Genomic DNA, 24294 nt, shown 5'->3' on the forward strand with positions numbered 1-24294 from the left:
TCACAGGCTTCTGTATAATGTTCAAAAGTCCATTTTGTGCTTCACCAGTTTTTGTTGGACGGTTGCATAAAGGGTCATGCTTTTGCGCACACATGCATTCATTTGTACAGACCCATAATTATGGCTAGTTTCACATTGTACACAAGCTTGCAGACACGGGCACAGTCTGTAATCAGACTGGCCTTGGTTGACTTGGACGTAGTGTCGCACAAGGGCGGGCTGTTGACTGTCAGAGTGAGGCCAGGGAAGGGTGTGGTGGCCTGCGGTGTGTGTGAATCATAAATGAAAGGGAAAAAGTGATGTGTTACAGGTAAGAACTGGGACTTGTCCTGACCTGAATGTCACAGGAGGAGTGTCTTTTTCTTAATCCGTTCTTTCTTTAACTCTTATACTAAACTGTCACTGCGGTCTTGAACCACACTGAGGTCTCCCCTAGTCAAGTTGTCTTTCCTGTTCCCTCTTTTTGTGTTTCTCACCCTAGACCTGCCGTAAAAGATGTTGTAAATGCAATTTTATGATAATTTTAACTAAATCAACACAACCATTCAAAAACTTGGGGTTGGTAAGATATTTCTATTCTGTCTATATTTCTCTCTATATAATATATTACTGACCCCAAACTTTTGAACGGTAGTGCATATTGTCAAACGTTAATAAAGATTACATGTACATCAGATGTTCACACACAATATAGCAATTAGTGTTGCGTATCTGGTGACCCTTTTTATGGCAAGACTTCACACAACTCGCAGCTGGCTTTCATGCTTTCATTTCCTTCACCTCCCTCTGACTCTGTTTCTTTGATGAAGTGGTAAATTCTCCTGTTCCAAACGTGACATCAAGAAGTAATATGAGACTTTGGAGTGCCGTTGTCGGTGGTCTTGAATTTGGGCTTGACCCAAATGTAGTTGTTGTAGAATGTGTTGTTCTTTGACTTGCCTGGAATTTTATGACCAGAGATCTAGAATTTGTTGTTCTGTGTTGTCTGAAAGTTCTAGAACTCTGGAATTCTTGAAAAGAAATAGTGGATTGTAGAATTCCGAGAATAGTTTAACATTCTATAATCATTTACTTTCCCAATCCAAACTAGGTCACCTTTGTTTCAAGGAACACACACAACAATGTATTTTCAAGATTATTTAAGCTGCTTATTGCAAAGAGTAATTTTGTGGCAAAAATGGCATCCTAAAATGTATGGTTTCCATGTTTTATGGGGACTTTCCACAGACATAATGATTTTTATACTTTAAAACTGCACATTTTATCGCCTAACCCTAAACCTACCCATCTCAGAAAAGTTTCTGCAATTTTACATTTTCAAAAAACATTTAATATGATTTATAAGCTGATTTCCTCATGGGGACCAAGCAAATGTCCCCATAACATAGGGAAAACCTAAACCAAACACGCATACACTCCTGGTAAGATGTTTTGCACTTATCCTTTTCCACAAGAATAGTTTCATAGTATTGAAGTGTGTGATTCACTCCTGAACTTTACCTCCTGCTTCGCTCTAGTGCACTTTTTGTGTGTGTGTTTGCAACAACAGGAAATCCATATAAGTGCATCATATATCCAAATCACAAAACCTTCCACACCCCCTTCATAAACACTGAAAGGCTTTTCGGCGTTCAGTCTTCCCAGGAATGCTCTGCGCCTCTGATCTATGGTCCAGCAAACAAAAACTGTTCAATAAAGGGCAGGAATGCGTTTGCTTTGGCCAGAGAGTTAGGGGCGGTAAAAGGGGAAGCATTTGAGCACAACACGAGTGGACGGCCGGCTGGAAGTGTGAAAAGAGAAAGGCTTTGAGTGGCACACACGTGGACTGATTTTGTGTAGTGTCAAACTTTTTTTCAAAGTCATAAATCATCATTTATCTTATTTCCCTTCTTAAAAGACACTTCTGGTCATACTGTGCACAATCCTTCATGTTAATAAAGAACAGTATTATAAATATTTATAATATATAAGTATCATAATTATCTTTGTATTCAATTTTTAATTTTTATATTTTACGTGTATATATATATATATATATATATATATATATATATATATATATATATATATATATATATATATATATATATATATATATATATATATATATATACACACACACACAAAAAAATGTTATTACATTTTTAACCCAACGTTTGGGGTTTGTCCATATTTGACCCAAAATTGGGTTGAAACAACCCAGCATTTTTAGAGTGTATGTATATATATATTATTTTGTATTTGTGCATAAATATTAAAATAATAAACATTTTTATTTAATTTTATTCTAATGTTATTATAAATAAATGATACAAAATGTATGTTTTAATTACTAATTTCACTATTATAATATTAATATTAAAACCAAATTATATAATTACATATTTGTATATATATATGCATTTATTTATTATTGTGTGTATTAATTATAGTCCTCCATTGTTTTTTGTTTTTTTTTTAACTCATGGAACATCCCATTTCACTTACCGGTATACAGTAAATATGTTGCAATATGTATTCAAAAAAGTTAATGACTGACATGTCATTTTGTGAGTATGAGAGAAATGATGGTGATCCAAAAACTTTATCCAAATCATTCCCATCATTGCGAATTGTTCTGACCAAAAAGGAATGATCGACATTCCATGATTCATAACTGCACAATCGCATTGAGTTGCAGCCGAGCGTTAGGTCGTCACGCAGCGCTTTCTGTCGGCAATAATGGCGCCTCGCTGAAGCCATTTCCTGTCACTCAGGTGGACGTGAGACAATAAGGACAGAAATTAATTGAGCGGAAATTAATTCAGGAAATGTCCCAGTGACAGGAAGTGGATGTATTTGGTTAGATGCACACACAACGTAACTTGTTTCTGTCACAGATCAGTGAAAGGGTTCTTGGGTAATGCTTTCATTTTTGGAAGTTATTTGCGTTTGAAGGGACAAAGACGTTGAGTCGAAGCCTGCCAATCTCAAGAGAAAGAACTCAAAATAAAATGAATATGCTAAGAATATGAATATCATGTTTTGTTCTTACTTGTAATATAAATCATCTTTTTTCATACATCTACTGTTCCAGCCTGCGGTGTTGGATAACCTCCTGACCTCTATGAAGTTTGTCCTCCATGGAATGGGCGTCCTTCGAATCAACCTCGCCAACAGCAAGAACAAGGTCTGCGCTCGACTCTTTCCATTATACTGTGGAAGAATATATTTATGTGTGTAATGTGTATATACATGTATGTTTTTCCATTTAGATGTCAGTTCCCCAGTTAAACTGCTATTTAGACTCCCTGTAAAGAAACATTGTTTCTGTTTTATTGTGTGCAGTACTTACAGGGTCCACTAGGTGGCGGCATTTTTTCAGAACTAGGTATGTGAATGCAAACATACAGTCCAAAGTTAACTGACCTGATAGTCATTCAGGGGTGTGTTTTTAAAATCCTCCCTCGGTTCCGGTGTGTTACCGACGTGCGTCTCAAAAATAGTCATTATCTTGTTCCAGACGCACACAACGACACAATGAATGAGGGTCGTCTGCTTTGATTATGAAATATGACCGGGGTGTAGGGTTGGCTTCATCAGGTCATGTGATGAGCACAGTACGGTAGTTAGACAAATCAGGCCAATTGTTCTTTAGTAACAGTGCTAAAGACACGTATGTGTTGGGTCACACTTTGTTCTAGTTGTTAAAATGTTATGTTTTCTGCTAATAAACCCTTGCTCCAATCCATAACCTTAAATGTCTTTACTTAGCCAACCCCTAACTAGATATGTATCACAAAGGGTTGGCTAGCCATGCAAAAATGGATATTTTAACAGCAGTGCTTTAATTTGTTTTATTTAGCTTTAGATGTTTGATAGTTTGCGCTATAAAACATTTTAAGTTCTTAGAATTGAAAAAAGTTCTTGGAAAATTCTTCCGCAGACTATCAAATGTTGTATTTATCCATGTTTTATGATATTTCTCCAGGTCCACGCTCACTCCGTTCTCTCGTGTGGCCGTTGTTTTGATGAAGACCAGATGCTGTTCCCGTTCATAAGCCACGCCCTCAGCTGTTTGTGGGCGGATCAGGGGGTGCGGTCGGCAGCAGTGCGCGGATACGAGTATGAACTCAATGACTCGGCACTATAGTGAGTAACACTTCTGTAAATAGGTTAATTAGTCACCATTGCTAATTAGACATTAGCGCTAATGCAGTTGTCACAGTAATATCTGTTATTTGTGTGCATTTGCTCATCTTTTTTGACCAAGAGTTGATATTAGAATAATCTAATATTAAACTAGATATCCTGGAATATATTCTTAGAGGCTTCACGTTTTTGTGATTTTTTTTTTTTGGTGACGGCTAACAGACAAATGGCTAGCAGTACTAGTGAACGCAGCAGCAATCCCTGTCACTCAATTGGCCACGCCCTTAATTATGCAGAACTATCAGGCTTAATATAATTTAAATGGAGGAGTTATAAAAAATTCACCCCCCTCACAGTTGTCATGAAGGGCAAAATTAGCTATATAGACTAAAACCACTTTTTGTACCAGAATGTAAACGTGTTTTTTTCTGCTGTAAAGTTTGGCATTTTAACATGGGGACAGAATTGCAGTTTAAGTCACTTCCGTGTTGGATCGAAGAGAGAGACCGGAAGGTTGCCACTTGGTTAGCCTCCGTTGTTTTTTTGTCAGTTAGCCTCCACTGTTTTTTTTTAGGTGACCGCCTTTGTTTTTGTTTTCAGTAAGCCTCCGGGGTTTTTGTAGGTTTTTTTTTTTAGGTAGCCTCCATTTTTGTTTGTTTTTTTCAGTTAGCCTCCGTTGTTTTCAGTTAACTTTTTTTGTTTTTCAGTTAGCCTTCAGGGTTTTGGTGGTTCAGAAATGCTCTCTTGACTAGCTAGAACAAGATAACACAATAACCACATTAAATTTTGAGCAAAGAGGTTAGAGACCACAAGACTGGAATGGGTCCCCTCAACGCTTAGCATCTCATTTGAATACATTTAAACATGCTCAAATAGGCCAATCATGATCCGTAAAAGGTCATGAATGTTTTATTCTATTCTAATTGGTCATTTGACATGGGTGCTGACCCCTAAATCTTTCTCTTATTCGGCAAACATTACACGTGTGGCGAGGAAATTTGCAGACAATTTTTGTGAAACGATTCCTCAAAATACTCATCTTTTATTGTTTTTCTGAATGCATAAGAGATCCTGAGGACAGATTACGTCATTCATGTTCAGTTAATGACAAGCGTTTATCTCCTGAAGACTTAATACTGAATGTTTTATCGTTATTCAATGATTTCTCAATTTCCTAGCAGGTTTCCCAATGCCTCCTTATGCAGTTTCCGTAGGCTTCATGTGGGTGTAATGAAACTGATGTGCGACTGCCACTCTTGAGCCATAATGGCCGCTGATCTGTGCCTTGATCTGACACTCCCACTGTGAATAATGGCTGATTACTGGGATATTCAAACAGCGAATTGTGTAATTACATATGTGTGTGACTGCAAACTAAAACACCAGGAGGCTGATTATTTAAATGAAACAGAGAGGGTCACCCATGTCGCAGACGTGTGGTGTGTGCCACAGCGAATGAACCTCAAACACTGCAGCGAGGTTTTTGTGTGGTAGCTCAAAAACGGCAATTAGAAAACAGTCAAACCTCAAAGCCTACAGCTTTTGCCAGTTGATATATATATATCCTGCAATGCATGCTGGGACGTCACATAATGGAGCTTTGACATGATAGCTTGTCTCTTTGATTAGCACGCAGGACACCTAGAGATCATTGGAATGAATGAGGAAAAGATGGAGGCGAGTGAGATGTGTGGTTGAAGTTGTCCATACCGAATGTGTTTGGCATCAAAACCCACACACACACAAAAACACATAGCCTCAATTCTACTGAATTCCCACACATTTGTGGACAGAAGTATGTACTTGTTATTATTATTAAACATATTTATTGTTATTATGAATATTAATCAATTAAAAAATATATAAAAACATTTTAAACATACTGCTGTAAATATTTTTAAATGTTTCTTTTCTTTTTTTGGCTTCTTTAATTAGTAAATTTTACAAAAAAGGTAACCAATGGTATATCCCCTTTTAGATATATAGATTGCGTGTATGCGTGTGTGAGAGAATTTGACTGACAGGTACTCCTGTCCCCCGTTGAGCCAATGGGCCCCTCCAAATGCTTCAGTCAATAATACGGACATTACGGAGTCAATAACGCACTTGTCACCGGGAGCAACTAAGTTATCACCATGGCACTTGGTTGCGGTTTGAAGATTGTCTCAGATGGACACATAATGATGAATTGCTTTAAAAAAGTATTCAAATTGAGCTTAATCTTAGAATAGGCCTGATTTGCATAAAAAAATGACAGTGACTTAATTTAAAGGTGCTCTAAGTGATGGTGGGTGACGTCACGTCTTTTTGACGTTCGAAGTATTGTCAAACAAAACGGAGGCTAGCTAGACCCTCCTCATCGGCGCACTAACCCCCCAAACCCCACCCCAAATCCTTCTTGTCGGTTATTGGCTGGAATGTGGTTTATGTTTCCGTTTGTGGAGCCTGGGGTGTCTACAGAGACCGCGTTTTTTTTTAGTGTGTTCAGGAGACACAGTTAGTGGATAGTGAGGAGATGTTTGCTGTATGTGACAAAAAATGTTTTGGCCTAAAAAACGCGTGCCATCGCTTAGAGCACCTTTTAAATGTAGTGTAGCACTGTTTTCTGCACAGATATTCACTGAAATACTCTTCCTCTGTATCGTACTGTAGCTCTCGCTCTCCAGGTTTAAAAACCTTTCCTCCCAAGCTGTCATGTCACACCTGCAGGGCTCCATCACCCATCCTCACACACATACTCCGAAACACACACATTCTCTTGTTAAAGGTCAGATTTTTCAGAGGGCATTCCCATCGTCTTCGCAGGCCAGGTCAGAGCTCCTCACCTGTTCATATCCTGAATCCATCTTGCGAAAACTCTTCATTTGTGCCTTTCATCCATTCTCATTTGCTCTCCCTCGCTATTTTAAATTCTTCACAAAAACCTCGACCCTAAGACCCCGGCCGGCGTCGTTTCACGACATTCAATTTTGTGGAAAAATAGATCAGAAATGGCACGAGGAGACGAGATCCTTCAGAGAGAAGGTGGAAAGGATTTGAGGGGTCAAAGTGATGTCAAATCAATCCGAAAGTAAAAGCATATCTACAAAACACCAGACGAGGTCTTCAAATGCTAAAAATACTTCAAAATGTCACACTGCCTTGGAGAAACCAGGTTTAAGGGAAGGAAGGGAATAATCATCTAAAAATTATTCTAAAGATGTTTTTTTCTTCTTCTGAGAGACATGAGAAGATATTTCGAATGATGTTAACGCTGCTCTTTTCCGTACAACTGAAGAATACAGTGAGATTAGACCAGCTAATGACCTCATTGATCATCTTGGACAGCTAAAAACCATTTGAAGCTGTTTTTTTTCATGCAGGGGCTTAATAGAAAACTCTATTTTTGGAGTAAATAGCTGTTAAAAATTCTTCAAAATGTCACGCAGCCTACAGTAGGAGAAACCAGGTTGAACAAGTTTAGTTCTACAGAACACCAGAGGTCTTCAAATGCTTATAATACTTCAAAATGTCACGTTGAACCAGTTTTGGAAAGGAATAGATCATCTAAAAATGACTCCAAATATGTTTTTTTTTTCTTCTGTAGGACACAAAAGAAGACATTTTTAATAATGTTCACGCTGCTCTTTTTCACAACAAAAGAATACAGTGAGATAGATTAGACCAGCTAATGACCTTAACGATTAATTTGGACCAGCTAAAAGCCACCAGAATCTGGTTTTAGCTCGTTGTGCAGGGGTTTTATAGAAAACACTATTTCTGGAGTCTATAGCTGTTAAATTTTCCCTAATGTGCGTCAGAGTTGAACAGATTCACAGCGACAGGGCCTTTGCATCCCGCTGGGAAGTGAAGGCCAGCAGCGAGTGGAAGTTGCATCCAGATGCACGTAAGGACATGTCTGTCATAGGACCCTAGACGTGCCTAAAGAAACACACGTCGCACTTGTGTGCTTGCAGTCTCGGTTCAGGCCGGAGGTGTCCGGATTTGTGCTTTCGTCGCTGCCTTGGGGCATGTTGTGCCGCCCAGGGGGTTTACAAGATCATACTCCGCTGGAATGCCAAGGAATTGCATTGGCACTGAGATGGAGTGTGGAGTTAATGCGTTTGTGTGTCTGTTTAGCTGTCGCTAAAACCAGAAACGCGCTCCACGAGTACACAACTGTGTTTAATGCAAATAATGTGTGCTCTAAGTTCACTGTGGCAGTGCTCAACAGTGTTGTTATAACTAGTATAAAGCATTTTTGTTGTTAGTAAAGCTAAAATAAAATAAAAATATTAGATATTAGAACAAAAATTACACGTTTACGCTAATGGCTGCTAACACCTCTTGCTATGGAGTTGCGCAGGTGAGAATCCAGTCCGTTTCAGTACTTGCGTGTACGAAAGAGTTTCTTTCAAATATCTGCCGTTACGGAATGTGTTATTCATTCGTCTAGCAAAACCATGTCTTAAATGATGAGTTAATCTTTAGCATGTCAAGCTACAAGGTAAAGCAGTTTCTGTGACACTTCTACTGTCATAGTGGATCAACAAGTGCATCTTGCTGAGAAAGTTAGTTAAACTGTAGTCAAGCTAGTACTCTTTTGGAAAAACTAGTCAACTATTTTAAAAGCTACAAAAAAGTAGGTAACTTAAGTAAAATTTCTCTGAAAACAAAAAAAAGGTCAAGAGCTAGAGATAAAAGACTCGCAGCAACGTTCTCTTCAAACGCTCTAGCATGACTAGTTGTGTTGTGTAAGCTACTTTGGAACATTAACTTGCTAGCTATTAGCGACTTGTCATTTAAGCTAGTACTTTTTTGAAAAAGTAGCCACTCTTCAAACTAAAGCAATAAACTTAAGCTAAATTAGGCCCGGGCATTCTTCATTTTTCCGCGTCCCGCTCCGTCTCTCGCACAGCTGAGTGTGCAAACCTTTCAAAGTATACTCATTTGGCTGTGTGCACTCTAGTGGACTTTGTTTCCAAGCGCTCAACTTAAGTCACTCGCACATGTCCGCACGAACACAAAGGTCGGGCTGCGCTCGGACAGTGTGCGCGGACGTCCGCGACCCCTCCTGATGACTAAATTTATGTCTGTTAATTAATGCAGATGGCCAACGAATAGTTTTGGGCTTAAAACGACAACAGTTTAGCTGCCTTTAACTTTCACATTATGATTATCTTCAAATTAGTGCTCTAGCATAACATTAGCATTGTTGTGTAAGCAACTTTGGGCCGTATCGTATACCCGGCGCAATGCGGCGCCAGGCGCAAGTGTTTTTTGCTAGTTTCAGCCTGACGCATTTAGCATTTTCACGTTCTGCGCGACGTTGTTTAAATGGCAAATCCATTTGCGCCCATGTGTGTGCTGATCTGAAAACGAGGTGTATTCAGGCGAATTGTTGGTGCGTTGCTATTTTGAGGCAACTGAATAGATTAAAGTCAATGGCGCAATGTTTTTTTTTGTCATTTTAAAGAGCGCGTTAGTAATAAAGTACGCCCTATATAGTATGAATGTGTGTAGTATGAATAAAATTCAGACGCATTACGTCCACCATGTTGTTACGGTCACATGATCTACCAGCGTCGTTGCTCCTCCGTTCATAAATCCTCTCCTGTGGCCTCATGGGATAGTAAAGTGTCCATCGAATAGGCACTTTGGAGTCTCTGCAGAAGTAGGTCACCCGGGGACTTTTCAGCTACTGTTTTTCAAATACTATGTATTTGGACATACTACTCTTTTGGTGTTCTATTTTTTTTTTTTTTTTCATATTGTAAGGAAGTATTATGTTTCAAACGCAGCGAGAGACTCATTGCCCTCGCTAGACAAAAGTTTATGCTAATGATGCTATAGCCCTTGCTTAACAGTGCGAATGCAACGCATACTTTTTAGCACGCAACAGTGTGAAAACAAGCTCTGACATACTAGCATATAGTGCAACCTGGTCTGTCTTCTGTTTGCATGAACAGAATGATAAAATGGTCTTATCAGTGCAGGAAAAGATGCCTCACACACTCAATCAAAAACTATGGCACAGTTGTCTGAGGTAGATTTAAAACTGCAGTTTACGTGTGTGTTTGTCTAATTCTCTCTCCAGGGTGTTTCTCCTCCTGTGAGGTGTGTTTATTGCTGCGTAGTGAGCACTCACGGATAATCCCTCTCTTTAGCACATCCGCATACAGAAATCCCCCACAGGTTTGCTTATACTGTATCATGCTGCATTTAAATTCATGGTGGTAATTAGCATACGGCGTGTCCTCCCCCCTGGGCCAGTCTTATCGCTACCGCAGCCGCTAACCGCAGTCAGAGGTAAAGCCGCTTACCTAGACAATGTAAGACGCCCTTTAAGGACAAGGCTTTTCCCACAGAGACCCGATTATAGGAGGTGAGGTGAAGAGACGTCGCTCCCTAGCCTCTTTTTTTCACCGACAGGTTGCTGGATAACCGTATGGGTTATCGTCCAATATTGAGTGTCATCTAACACTCAAAGTTCATCTTTAAAAAACGTAATACTTGAATAACACTTTAATATAAATTTTTCATGCTGAATGTTACAATGTTGTGATGCCTAAATTTACTTGTAGAATTTAAATCATTATTGATAAAACATTTTATTGAAAACGATTGTCATTTATATTTGTTTTTGTTTTGTTTTAAATATGTCCATGTAGTTTATTTTATGTAAGTTTTATTTTTTTGTTATTTCAGTTCACCAACTTAATCTAAACTAAAAATATTGCCTTGGAATGTGTTAATAATAATAATAATAAAATAATAAATGAGTGATTTTGTTTTTAATTTATTTAGAACAGTGTAATTGTTGAAACTAAAACTTATGCAAATAAAAAAAAAAGCTGATAAATAAAATTACAATTAAAGCTGAAATATAATAAAATAAATATATTATATGAAAAACTTAAAATTAGAAAGGTTGCCTTGGCAACTAACTAAAATAAGTTTAAGAACTAAAAATACTAAAAATAGAACTGTTAAGTTTATCTAAAAATGAAATCTATATAGAAAAAAACTACTAAAATGTAAACTATTTAACTAAAAGCTAATTCAAAATATTAATAAATACTATAATAGTATATACATAGTACTAAAATAACACAGATTTTGAAAAACATAGAATAGATTTTTAATATTGGCAATTTATCGGTTAGCAGTCATAACGTGAAAATAATGATCTGCTTATGAGACTGCTTCGGAGAACTTTCATTTTGGTGGAAAATACGTTTCAGGAAGGCATAATCATTACTGTAATTTTTGTCGTAAAATGTCCATTTGTAATCATTTCTATCTATATGTCTCTCTGTTTCCAGTTTTTTTGAGAACATTGGCAGGATCATCGCCACCGAATACATGCCGACAGAAACGGATGTTTTAAGAGTCCGACTGAGAACCACAGGAGTGATCGAGACTCAGTTCAAAGTCAAACACCTGGTCTTCAGGTAAACAATCTCTTTCTTTGCCCTTTTTACCTCAACTGTTATAACAAAATACGACGCAATTGTTTTTACGAGTAGTCGTAGACTTTGTAAACGACTCTCAGTGCCACTCTCATGTTCTCTTAATCATCAGACGGATCAAATAGCCTTTGTTCTTTCGTTTTCGGTTGAAGTTTGTTTGTTTGTTTGTCTAAAAGTAGCTAAAACTAGCAGGTTCACGTTGAAAAAAATCAGGGGGATTCTGTTAAACAGACCCTTCTCTAGCTTTGTGATATTGACCGTGTCAACGTGGGCGGCATCCTCCATCTCACTATCTTATGAAACGTCACCTCTGCATGCCGTTCTGATTAAACATCGCTCCATTCGTCAATATCCTAACTGGCATTATCAGCGTTGAGCACACGTTTGACTTTGATTTGGATGCAAGACTTGTTATGATTTCGTCTGAGTTTTTTTTCTTTTTTGGCTTGCAATGATTAATTGAGTCTGAACTCAAATAAGTCGACAGACAACTCCTGAAGGTTTATGCCAATTGTCTATGTTCCGTATAAATAACTGTTTATCTACATCTCAGACAAACTTTGAAGCAGTGTTATTTTAGTATAATTTAGGGTTATAGTTAACTAAGGGGCCGTTTACACACCATTTTCAACCAAAAACGGAAAACATTTGTTTTGTCATTTCATTTACTCTGCAACAGAGTTTTGGGGGCCTGAAAATGGGATTCAAAGTGCAAGTTTTTGAAAACAATACCTTTTTATTCTGTCTGTGTAAACTACAGAATAGAAAAGTGGATTTTTGAAAACTGTGACGCATATGTGTTCAGTCTATCGACACGTGGTTTGTCTTTACAAAGTGACCTCGCCATCTACTGGCCTGGCATGAATAATACAGCTTTTTTTCAGTAGTTTTCGCAGATCCATGTGATTGAGGATCGTTTTGACAAAGTTGTCGTCTGTTCGCGAAAACTCCAAGGAAACACTTTTCTGTTTTTAGTACATCGTTGTTACTTAAACGTAACCTTGAACTAAAACTGAAATTAAAACCATTAAAAATATATATTTTTGTTACTTGAAATTTTTATTTTTAAATAGTTTCGTTTTTCATTTTTCAACTGTAGTACATCAACTTATTTTAATTATTTGCCAAGGCAATATTTCTAATTTTCGCTAAGTTTTTCATATAATATTTTAATTTTAGTTTAGTTATAGCTTTAATCTAAGAATTAAAAATGAAAAATGTTGTGTTGGCAGCTAGCTGAAATAATGTTTAAATATAAATATACATATTTTATTTTATTTTATTTCAGTTTATTGCAAGTAATGAAATGTTTTTTTTTTTTAATGCTTTTATTTTTATAAAAAAAAAATCTTTGAAGGCACAAACAGTTGGGATTTATGGGCAAACCGCACCAAGTTACAGTAACAATGACTCTTGTTCCTTAAACCGTTGGAATGAAAAAGTTTCATGCATTTTCATTGTCCTCTTAAGTTCAATTTTGCGCAAACATCGGGCAACCAGTAAAACGATTGGGCGGTTTCATGGGAAATGTGAGTAATTTTCTGCCTGGCAGCTTTTACCAGCCATTTGAATGTTAATGGAGACATTTACAGCTTTGACGTGCCGCAGACTGTTTGAGATGGCACAGGAAGATGAGTGTTTTGGCATTTGGTGGAAAGCAACTGTCTTTTTCTATACTTTTTCGTTGGCTTCTTCTCGGGCTCTTTCTGCCCTGAGAGTTGGCTAATTTATTGGCTTCAGTTGAGGGCTTCTGCAATAACATTTATATTGCATTACTTTGCATAATGCTAAATCTAAATTCCCACTGCTTTCATGACAGTTTTTAATAAAAGTGCATCATCTACAACATCATAAAATCAAAACAAGATGACTTCACTTAAAAAATGGTGGTGGGATGTAGCGATGTTTTAAATACCCAGTTGGATGCCTATCCATTTAGACGTCTTTACCGTTTGGTCTTCAGAAATATGTTTTTCAATCTAAAAATGTGGGAAATTGTTCTCTTTGTTGGGTTTTAGGTTAAGTTGTGGTATAGAGCAAACATATGAGTGAAAAAATCCCATCACCGTTAAGCAGATAAAGGAGACTCCATCATGATTAAGTCTTTATGTTCATTAACTCTATGAAAGCAGTGTATGTTATGTGGAGTAATTGTTTGCTACGTGAAACCGGTTTAGTTCTAGAGTGAATTAATTCGGTCTGAATAACTTGCTGTCAATCTTGGGCATGCTCCACTGCTCATCCTTATCGCAGCACTTCACACGCGTCCCACGCCGAACACCTCAAGATCTTTATCATATCACTGGATTCACACCTCACGTTTGATATGAACACCCATAGCGGCTGCATTTCAGTACGAGCCTTTGCCATCATCAATAATTCTCTTCAGTTTTAAATAAAAGCTATGCATTTATTGATTTATTCTTCTGTTTATTTAGTTATATCCTTTATTTATGTACACTTTTTATTTATTTATATATTATGCTGTTATTTATTTATTTTTCATTTTATTTAGTTGTATTCTTTTATTTATTCATTATACTTTTCGCTTATTTATGTATTTATTTATGTGCTTTTATTTATTTATATTCATGCTTTTCTTATACATGCTTTTATCCATTTATTTGTTTGTTTATGGTTTTATACATTTGTGTTCATTTCATTGAGATGTTGTTTCTTATGGGCATATGAAAATGTTATACTACCATTTTAAATGGTAATTTAATTTGTGGTATTTAAATGGTAACGTTTAATTTTTCATTCATTTCAAAAGCAAACTTTGTGCTTTATTTATGTGGCAAAAAAAATCCAAATCCACCCTACTTCAAATAACTTCTATTTAACTTGTCAACCGTAATCAAGTAAATCATTACTTTAAAAGTATTTTCTTCTAATTATAATAAACACACTGTAAAAAAATATTTTCATGATTTGTAATCACAACTTTTTATCTTTTGTCAAATCAACTTCGATAATGTGTGAAGATAACATACTATTTTGAGTTTCTGTTTATTAAACCATTCTTCTTCATTGTATTAACTCAAATGTTTAATTACAATGAACTCAAAATTTTAAGGTAACTTGCTTTTTTAAGTTAAACCAACATTTTTTTTACAGTGCAGTAGTTAAACCATGGTAACCACAAATTAACCTTGTTAATTTAACCTTAAACCTTGTATTTGTAGTAAAACTGGGGTTATACATGATAATCAAAATCGCCAAAATAAACAAACATGGTTGCTACTTTTAGCTGAAATTAAATTTGTGTAAATGTTTGACTATTGTCCAACTATTGTCAGTAATAATTCAAAGCATATACCGTACTTTTAATGAAAATGGAAAACAAGGAAATAATAATTATATTTAGACTTCCATTTATACATTTTTATTTACATTTTTCTTCATAATTTAGATCTAAGCTGACTGTATATTCAGAATTCATCAATATTTAAAATTGTATATGTCTATATTAATATTTGCAGTTATTTATTCAGGATGTGAATGTATATATTCAAAAGTATAAATATAAAAGTAAATCCTGAATGTATATGTTTGGCTTTATATATTGTTGTTTTATATGGCAAAATAAATAATAATTATATAAAATCTAAGAATATTTCTTTATGTGAATATTTATAACTACTAAATATATAAATCTTGAATAGTTTTATAATAATCGGAATCTATAAATGCAAACAATGAATTTTATTTTATATATATATATATATATATATATATATATATATATATATAAATAAATATATATATATATAGGCTACATATACATACATACAAACACACACACACATGCATACTTATACTGAATAAATACTAAAGTATGAATATAAAAATATATCCATGTATCATTTTATTGTCTATTGAACTGCAACAGGACATTTTAGAGGGAAAATTAAAAAAATAAATCAGACCTAGTGCATCTTCCTGTCGTTTTTGTGTGTCACATCTTTTCCAACTGCACAAAGGTTTAATAATGGCTTTGTTTAATTATGGGATGATCGGATGTGGCCACATAATCACTGCAGACGAGGTGAGAATCGTGCCGTGTTACACACACTGATCGAAACGCAAGTGTTTTCACTCATCATTAGACGGTTCATTACGGCTCAGATGTGCGGGCTGACCCGGAGCCACCTCAGATTTTGATTCGGTTTGGGGATTTTATTAGACTTGTTCCAAAAAATAAATCACCAGAAACCGATGAAAACAGTGACACTTTTTGTCCAACACACCCATGACATCATGTTGTTCCTACTTGCGTCCAAAATATACATTAAAGACAATAGCTGTGCATATTACTATTACATATTACATAGCTACTGCATATTAACTGTGTTTTTCTGGTTTGTTGTACACTAGAAAATCTTCCGTTTTTAAATCTACCAGTTTGTCATAGTGTCAACATCAGCTTTGTTCTTAATTCAATTCGCTTGACTGATTTTTATGAGAAACCGTGTGCATTAGTGTCCCATAAAGCACATATAGATTTATTTTTCCATCACGTTTGAAGTGCGTGTAAATTGACGGCTTTGATTTCAGACGTGTGGAGGTATCTTCCCCACAGATATAGTGAAGATATGGCACAGGATGAAGTGGAAGCTGGAAAATCAATGATGAGGGAGACTTTGACTCTTCACAGCCTTCTCCTTTTAGATTGTCTGAAGACAAGAAACGCTCTGAGAACAAACACTCGTTTTTCCCGCTCTTTCTAGATGCGCTAATAGACGTGAAGTGGGCAAGCCTGTAATGAAATATGTCATGTTTTGACGCATCTTTGCTAACAAGCTAATTCTTTTTAGTGTTGGGATCTAAAACGCTGTGAGGGGAAATTTGGCGGAGCTTGTTAATTTGAGAGACTCATTTGCTGGCATCAATAACAACCCATTGGTCTGTTTTGAACATGTTTGGATGCGTGTCGCTAGTTCGCAGCATATTAGCATAACAAACGTGACGCTGTTTGTAAGTCAACGCGAAATGTTCAAAATCCATTGTGCTTTTGTAACATGACGTGTTTCCCAAGGTAAATTGCGCTTGTGATGACTTTAAAGTGTTTTTGTGCCGTTTCTTTTCCGTTGAGGACCTTTTGTCTCTTTCTCTCCACAGAATGTATGACGTTGGAGGCCAGAGGACGGAGAGGAGAAAGTGGATCAGTTGTTTTGAGGACGTGAGGGCCGTGCTGTTCGTTGTGTCTCTGAGTGGGTACGACATGACGCTAGTAGAAGATCCATCTATGGTGAGAAAACGCTTGTAGCCTACTTTTGCGTTCACCTACTACATCAAACAGAAGCTGCTACTGAACAAACAAGTGACTGAACTCCAGATCACCAAAGAGGAAAGCTCATATATTTTTTATCTACATTTTTCATACATCTCTTCTGGAAATTCGGATACTATTACTACATAGTGGTTCTGTCACCTTACGGTTTTGTAACAACTGTTTAAAAAAAAAAATATATATATATATATATATTTATATTGATCTGTTTTAAAGGGCACCTATTATGACATTTAAAATGTTCCTAATGTTGTTTTGGGAGTCCCCAACAACAGTTTTACATGCATGCAATGACAAAAAACACTTTTGTGGTCGTATAATATGCATTTATTTTTACCTGATTTGCTCACCGACTCCCAAATGATTCGTTCAACGACTCATTTTTCCAAACCCCTCCTTTGCGCGACGCTAATCTGCGTTGATTGGTCAGATGACCCAGTCAGTTGTGATTGGTATACTCTGTGCATATTGTATCCAATGTGTGTATAGTAAAATGTTAGCAGTGTTTACAGAGATAATACTTATTGTTTAACACGGAGTACAATGATGCTTTTATCAATTAAATTGTGTTATAATAATGATTATAGTCCACTGCTTTGTAGTTTTACTAAAACTAAAAATAAGATACAGAATTGATCGTTATGTTAGCGAGCATAGCCCAGAGTTCATATTGTAAAAGCACAATCAGTCTGTGTTTGCGTTAGCTCGATGCATAAACATAACGCTTAAAAAAAAAAAAAAAAAAAAAAAAAAAAAATGCAGTTACGTTACTACGAGGTATTACTCTATTCTTTTAAGACAACTCTGAAAACAACGACAAACACTTCACATATCTCAATACAATTGTCATTGAAGACCTAGAAGCTAAACGGTGCTTACACAACAAACAAAATAATTATTAAACATAAAACATAAAAGCAACAATTATTAATAACACTTACAGGTTGTGATACGGAGGAGGAAGCTGATGCAAATACACTTGGAACTGAACCTTCCTTCAATATCAGACGGCTCGCGAATCCAAGCTTGATTGCATTTAAGTTGGTAAAGCAATCGTCTTCAAAATGGCGCGAACAAAGCACAAGGCTCGGACTACACTTCTGTGGTATAGTTGTATATATGAATTGTAGCCACTTAGGGCCCTATCTTGCACCCAGCGCAATTGACTTTGAACACCGACGCATGTATCATTCCTATTTTGCACCCGCGCACAGCGGACTTTTCCCTCCACAGACGCACGTCGGTAAATTAGGGAATGAACTTGCGCTCGCGGGGGCGGTTCAGCGCAAAGAGGAGGCGTGTTCCGGCGCAAAACTTCCATGGTGCTATTTTCCAGTTTTAGAAAGCAATTGCGCCATTGACCAGGAAAAAAACAGTCTAAAGACAGTGGCGCGTTGCGCGTTAGTGATATGACATTTTAAGGGCGCGTGCTTGGCCATAATGTTAACGCGCATCCACTTTGATTCTCTAATATAAACAGATGCAGCAGTTTTCATTTTTGCAAATCATACATTATTACAAGGAAAAATATTAACACACGAGGGAAATCATTGTTGTGTCCGTGAAGATGTGAAAAAGATCTATCTAGATAAAAAATAATAATAATAATAAAAAAAAAATCTAGATTAGGCTACACATTTACCCAAATTATACGCCTGTTTAACCGAAGCTAATTTGAGTGAGTTTCTCCCATCATCCCCAGTGTCACTTCTCTGTGTTTTACGGCCCTGACGAGAACATCGGTCTCTTTGGCTGTGAACTGCTCCTGGCGTGCGCCGGCAAACCCGCCGTTATAATAGCAATCCGCCGTGGAACAAGCGCGTCTGCTCTTAAAAGGAATGTGAGAGGACGCTCTGATTGGTTTATTTCACGTTACGCCCAAACCACACCTATGAATAATGAAGCTACTTCAGACCAACCCCTTTTAGATTTGCGTCGGGCGCAAGAGTCATTTATCCGCCGGGAAAATAGCAACAGCGCCGGGATCCGCCCACAGAGTTACTTGCGCTTTGCACTTTGACACTTGCGTTTCAGATCGTTAAAATAGGGCCCTTAGTCTTCAAATGCTCCTCCTTGGGCAGATGAGTCGCACTTCAGAACACAGCGTCTTGTCGCCCTGATGTTTTCCCTGCTGGCCTTGGAGCGCAATAAGTGGGCGTGTCGTATTCAAATAACTTGACAAGTTGACGTCATCTAGTCAGAGAAAAAGCTTCGGTCTTCTAACGATTCATAAAAATGACTCAGTCGACTCTTACTTTTGAAAGACAATAACTTTATATACGGTGCACTTTCATATTTCAAACTTTGCAGGATGTTTTTGTTCACTTAGATCTATGTTACACACTACATGAAAGGTAAATTTCAAAATTCCATAATAGGTGCCCTTTAATAACTCCCTTAAAGCATCATTATAAATACTGAAAATAAAATGTATTTATGCATTTAGCAGATACTTAATTTGAATATTTTACAGTATTCGTTTAATATAACATTCTAAAAACTGAAATTTAGTAATAAAAAAATATTATTAATGCTGAAAATTACATTTTCATTTGACTATTTTACAGTGTTTATTTAATGTGATGTTGTAAAACTAAGGTTGTTCATATGCACCGACCTCGGCTTTTCGGTCGCCTCTCATATATGACATCACAAGAGAGCATCATGGGATCTCGTGGGAATGACAGCTCATGTTTTTAATTTGTGCTCTTGTTTAGAATCGACTGCAGGAGAGTCTCAAGCTGTTCTCGTCAATCTGCAATAACGTCTTCTTCAGAAGTACTTCTATGGTAAGAAGGGGCTGAATTAACAGAGAGCAATCATCCAGTCTCTTCCCATTAGCTGGAGTGTCGTCAATCAAGAGACTACGCGAAGAGCACAACATATGTGACCAAAAAAACACACGTCCTTTGATGCATACATGCACATACTCACAAGACGTTTAATACTACTATTTTTCTAGCAGACTTGATTTTATATGCAAGTATATCATTTATTTATTTTAATTTCGGGAAAGTGTACAATATTACAACATTTACGATGGATGGATTGATCTATGGTTGGATAGAATGATGGATAGAACGATGGATGGATGGATTGATCTATGGTTAATGGATAGATGGATTGATCGATGGATGGATTGATCTATGGATGGATAGAATGATCGATGGATGGATGGATGGATTGCTCTATGGATGGATAGAATGATCGATGGATGGATGGATGGATTGCTCTATGGATGGATGGATTGATCTATGGTTGAATGGATAGATGGATTGATCTATGGATGGATGGATAGATGGATTGATCTATGGTTGAATGGATAGATGGATTGATCTATGGATGGATGGATGGATGGATGGATGGATGGATGGATGGATGGATGGATGGATGGATGGATGGATGGATGGATGGATTGCTCGATGGATGGATGGATGGATTGCTCGATGGATGGATTGCTCGATGGATGGATTGCTCGATGGATGGATTGCTCGATGGATGGATTGCTCGATGGATGGATTGCTCGATGGATGGATTGCTCGATGGATGGATTGCTCGATGGATGGATTGCTCGATGGATGGATTGCTCGATGGATGGATTGCTCGATGGATGGATAGAACGGATGGATGGCTCGATGGATGGATTGCTCGATGGATGGATTGCTCGATGGATTGATTGCTCGATGGATGGATTGCTCGATGGATGGATAGAACGGATGGATGGCTCGATGGATGGATGGCTCGATGGATGGATGGCTCGATGGATGGATGGCTCGATGGATGGATGGCTCGATGGATGGATTGATCTATGGATGGATAGAACGATGGATGGATGGATGGATGGATTGATCGATGGATGGATTGATCGATGGATGGATTGATCTATGGATGGATTGATCTATGGATGGATTGATCTATGGATGGATTGATCTATGGATGGATGGATGGATGGCTCGATGGATGGATTGATCTATGATAGGATGGAACGATAAATGGATGGATGGATTTATGGATGGATGGAAAGATAGATAGATGGGTAGATGGATTGATCTATGGATGGATGGAAAGATAGATGGATTTATTGATAAATGGATGGATTGAAAGATAGATAGATGGGTGGATGGATTGATATATGGATGGATTGATAAATGGATGGATTGAAAGATAGATAGATGGGTGGATGGATTGATATATGGATGGATTGATATATGGATGGATTGAAAGATAGATAGATGGGTGGATGGATTGATACATGGATGGATTGAAAGATAGATAGATGGGTGGATGGATTGATACATGGATGGATTGAAAGATAGATAGATGGGTGGATGGATTGATACATGGATGGATTGAAAGATAGATAGATGGGTGGATGGATTGATATATGGATGGATTGAAAGATAGATAGATGGGTGGATGGATTGATATATGATTGGATGGATGGATTGATATATGATTGGATGGATAGATTTCTCGATGGATGGATGGATTGATAAATGGATGGAAGCGCACACACACACATAAAGATATAGCATAATTTATATCACATAGATGTATCTCTTAATAGTTTTCGATAATTATTTCAACATTATTTCAGTGATTTGACGAGCCTTTAGTGCCACTACTAAAGTCTGCATTGATTTCAACAATTTAACGCTAAAGTTTTTACGCCACAGATTTTAAATTAATGTTAAATCAAAACTGAATCTATTTACTTTCCTAATGCACACTTCTGGTCTTTTTATTAATAAATGTAATAATTTTTCATAACAACTTGCTCCGCCTCTGAAACGACTTTCCATTTCTGCTGACATCATCAAGCCCTCTCATTTGTAGCCCCTCCCCTGCATTCTCTCATATATAGGCCAGTTTTCACAATCAATTACAATCAATAATTACTTTTGTCTCATCAAACAAAAAGTTACATCACCGGTTCTCCCGATATCAGTGAGTTCTCCTCAAGTTCTGGACCTAATCTCATTAAAGACTCAGTTGTACGATCACCTGATGAAAGAGTCAGATGAAACTCTGTCGTTTCATTGGCCGATTACTCTAGCTTGCTTTGGTAACCTCGCATCTTTCCTCGTAATTACTGCCCACGTTCGTCAGTTAGCCCAGACTTTGTTCTAATTGCCCATGTCGTTTGGCAATTAAACTAGCAGGGGTGTTTTAGGTCGTCCCGTGGGTGACAATGGTCTGCTTGTTGTGTGTCTTTTTACCGTACGCCCTCCGCAAAGCTCTCTCCGAGTAATGAGGTGCGCTAACTGCCCTTGTTAAGATGCGTTTTGGATCCACGTTAGTCATACTCTGTTGTTTTGAAACGCTGGGCTAAATCATTCAGGGACTGAGTTGTTAATTACGCCATTATGGTGAGCCTGTTGTCGAATAATAATTTTGTTTTGTAAAACCGCGCACACACAACGTTCCACTCCAAGACTTTGTGTGTAAGCTTGTCCTAAATGATTGATTTGACAGAGCGGCCGGTTGATGAGTGACGTGTGTGTGTGTTTCCTCTTGTTTTGCAGATGTTATTCATGAACAAGATCGATCTTTTCCAAGAGAAGATTCTGCACTCGGGGCGTCATCTACGGCATTACCTTCCTCAGTTCAGAGGTTCTCTCTCTCTCTCTCTCTCTCTCTCTCTCTCTCTCTCTCTCTCTCTCTCTCTCTCTCTCTCTCACTCACTCACTCACTCACTCACTCACTCACTCACTCACTCACTCACTCACTCACTCACTCACTCACTCACTCACTCACTCACTCACTCACTCACTCACTCACTCACTCACTCACTCTTGTTTACTCATCTCCTTTTTTCCTTTGATTTAGTTGTTTGTTTTGTTCATTTTGTAGTTCTCGTTTGTTTGTTGGTTCTCTTTTGTTTTTTTCTTTCATTCATTTGTTTTTTCATTCATTTGTTTGTTCTCATTGTTTTGAACATTCATCCTTTCATTTTTTTAAACGTTGGTTTGTTTTTATTTTTGTTCTTATTTTTGGTTTGTTCTTATTTTTGTTTGTTTTTTTCGTTTATTCTTTTTTTTCTCTTTTTGTTTACTTGTTTTTTTAAGTTGTTTTCTTTTGTTCTTTCATTTGTTTTGTTTTGTTCTTTCATTCATTTGTTTGTTCTTTCATTTGTTTCATTCTCTTTTGATTTTTAGTTCTTTTTTTCTAATTATTTGTTTGTTAATTCTCAATTTCATTTGTTTGTTCATGTTTGTCCGTTCAGTTGTTTGTTTCATTGTAATTTTTTTTGCTTGTTTGTCTGTTTGTACATTCTCTTATTTCTTTGTTCCCTTTCTTTATTTTTCATTTGTCTGTCTGCGTTTTATCTAATTTATTTTTTTGTTCTTTTGCTTTCTTTAATTAGTTTTTTCTTTCTTTCATTCATTTAATTACTTTTCATTTGTTATCTTTCTTTTGTTTGGTTTTTGTCTGTTATTTGTTAATTTTGTTTAGTTCTTTTTGTTCTCCTTTTTTTCATTTACTCTCCTTTTGTTCATTTTCTTTTTTCAAGTTTGTTTTCATTATTTGTTTGTTCATTCTTTTTGAATTGTTTCTTTTCTTATTCATTTGTTTGTTCACTTTCTTGATAGTTCTTTTTCATTTTTGTTTGTTTTTGTTCTTTCATTCATTTCTTTGTTCATTCTCTCTGTTCTCTTCTCTTTTTTGTTTGTTCTCTTTCCCATGCTGTTTCTTTATTTTGGTTGTTAGGTTGTTTAATCGTTCTTTCTGTCTTCTTACTTTTTTCTTTTTGTCTGCCTGTCTTTTTTTTCTGTCTTTCTTTCTTTCTTTCTTTCTTTCTTTCTTTCTTTCTTTCTTTCTTTCTTTCTTTCTTTCTTTCTTTCTTTCTTTCTTTCTTTCTTTCTTTCTTTCTTTCTTTCTTTCTTTCTTTCTTTCAGACTCTGACATCCTCTATCTCTGTCGCTCCATTAAGACTGAATCCAGCATGTCTCCGTGAGTTTGTGGTTCTGCTGTCTAATCAGCTGGAATGGATCCCGTAGTTTTTACCTCAGGGAGAAAAGGTCAAGACGGATGAGGCTGGAAATTTCTGGCATAACATAGTCTTCACTCTCCAACCCCTGCGCCGACACTTGTATATGTTAATCCCAGAGAAGATTATAATAAAACCTTTTTACAACTACACTTCACCTGTTAATTCACAAGTCAATTTAGCATTGAAGGTTTAGATCTCGCCAGATATGCACTCTACAAAATATTTCAAATTATTTTGAACTTCTAACCATTAGAAAGATTCTTGAAACAAATGCATAACTGTTTCCCAAAAAATTATGAAGCAGCACAACTGTTTTCAACATTGATACTAATAAGTAATGTTTCTTGAGCAGCAAATCATCATTAGAATGATTTCTGAAGAATCACGTGATGATGCTGAAGATTCAGCTTTGATCACTGGAATAA

General features: G+C 36.7%; 1 protein-coding gene across 1 annotated transcript in view; it reads left to right on the top strand.

The window, feature by feature from the left end:
- gnav1 (guanine nucleotide binding protein (G protein) alpha v1) overlaps window positions 1–24294 on the top strand; it is a 30258-nt gene that overhangs the window by 4715 nt on the left and 1249 nt on the right. The window contains exons 3-8 of the mRNA XM_079593687.1: window positions 3077–3169; window positions 3971–4131; window positions 11436–11564; window positions 16704–16833; window positions 19593–19664; window positions 22401–22488. Coding sequence (XP_079449813.1) covers window positions 3077–3169; window positions 3971–4131; window positions 11436–11564; window positions 16704–16833; window positions 19593–19664; window positions 22401–22488 — 673 coding nt within the window. The remainder of the gene's footprint in view (window positions 1–3076; window positions 3170–3970; window positions 4132–11435; window positions 11565–16703; window positions 16834–19592; window positions 19665–22400; window positions 22489–24294) is intronic.

Source organism: Phoxinus phoxinus (assembly GCF_949152265.1).
Source record: "Phoxinus phoxinus genome assembly, chromosome: 20".
Taxonomy (NCBI): Eukaryota; Metazoa; Chordata; class Actinopteri; order Cypriniformes; family Leuciscidae; genus Phoxinus; species Phoxinus phoxinus.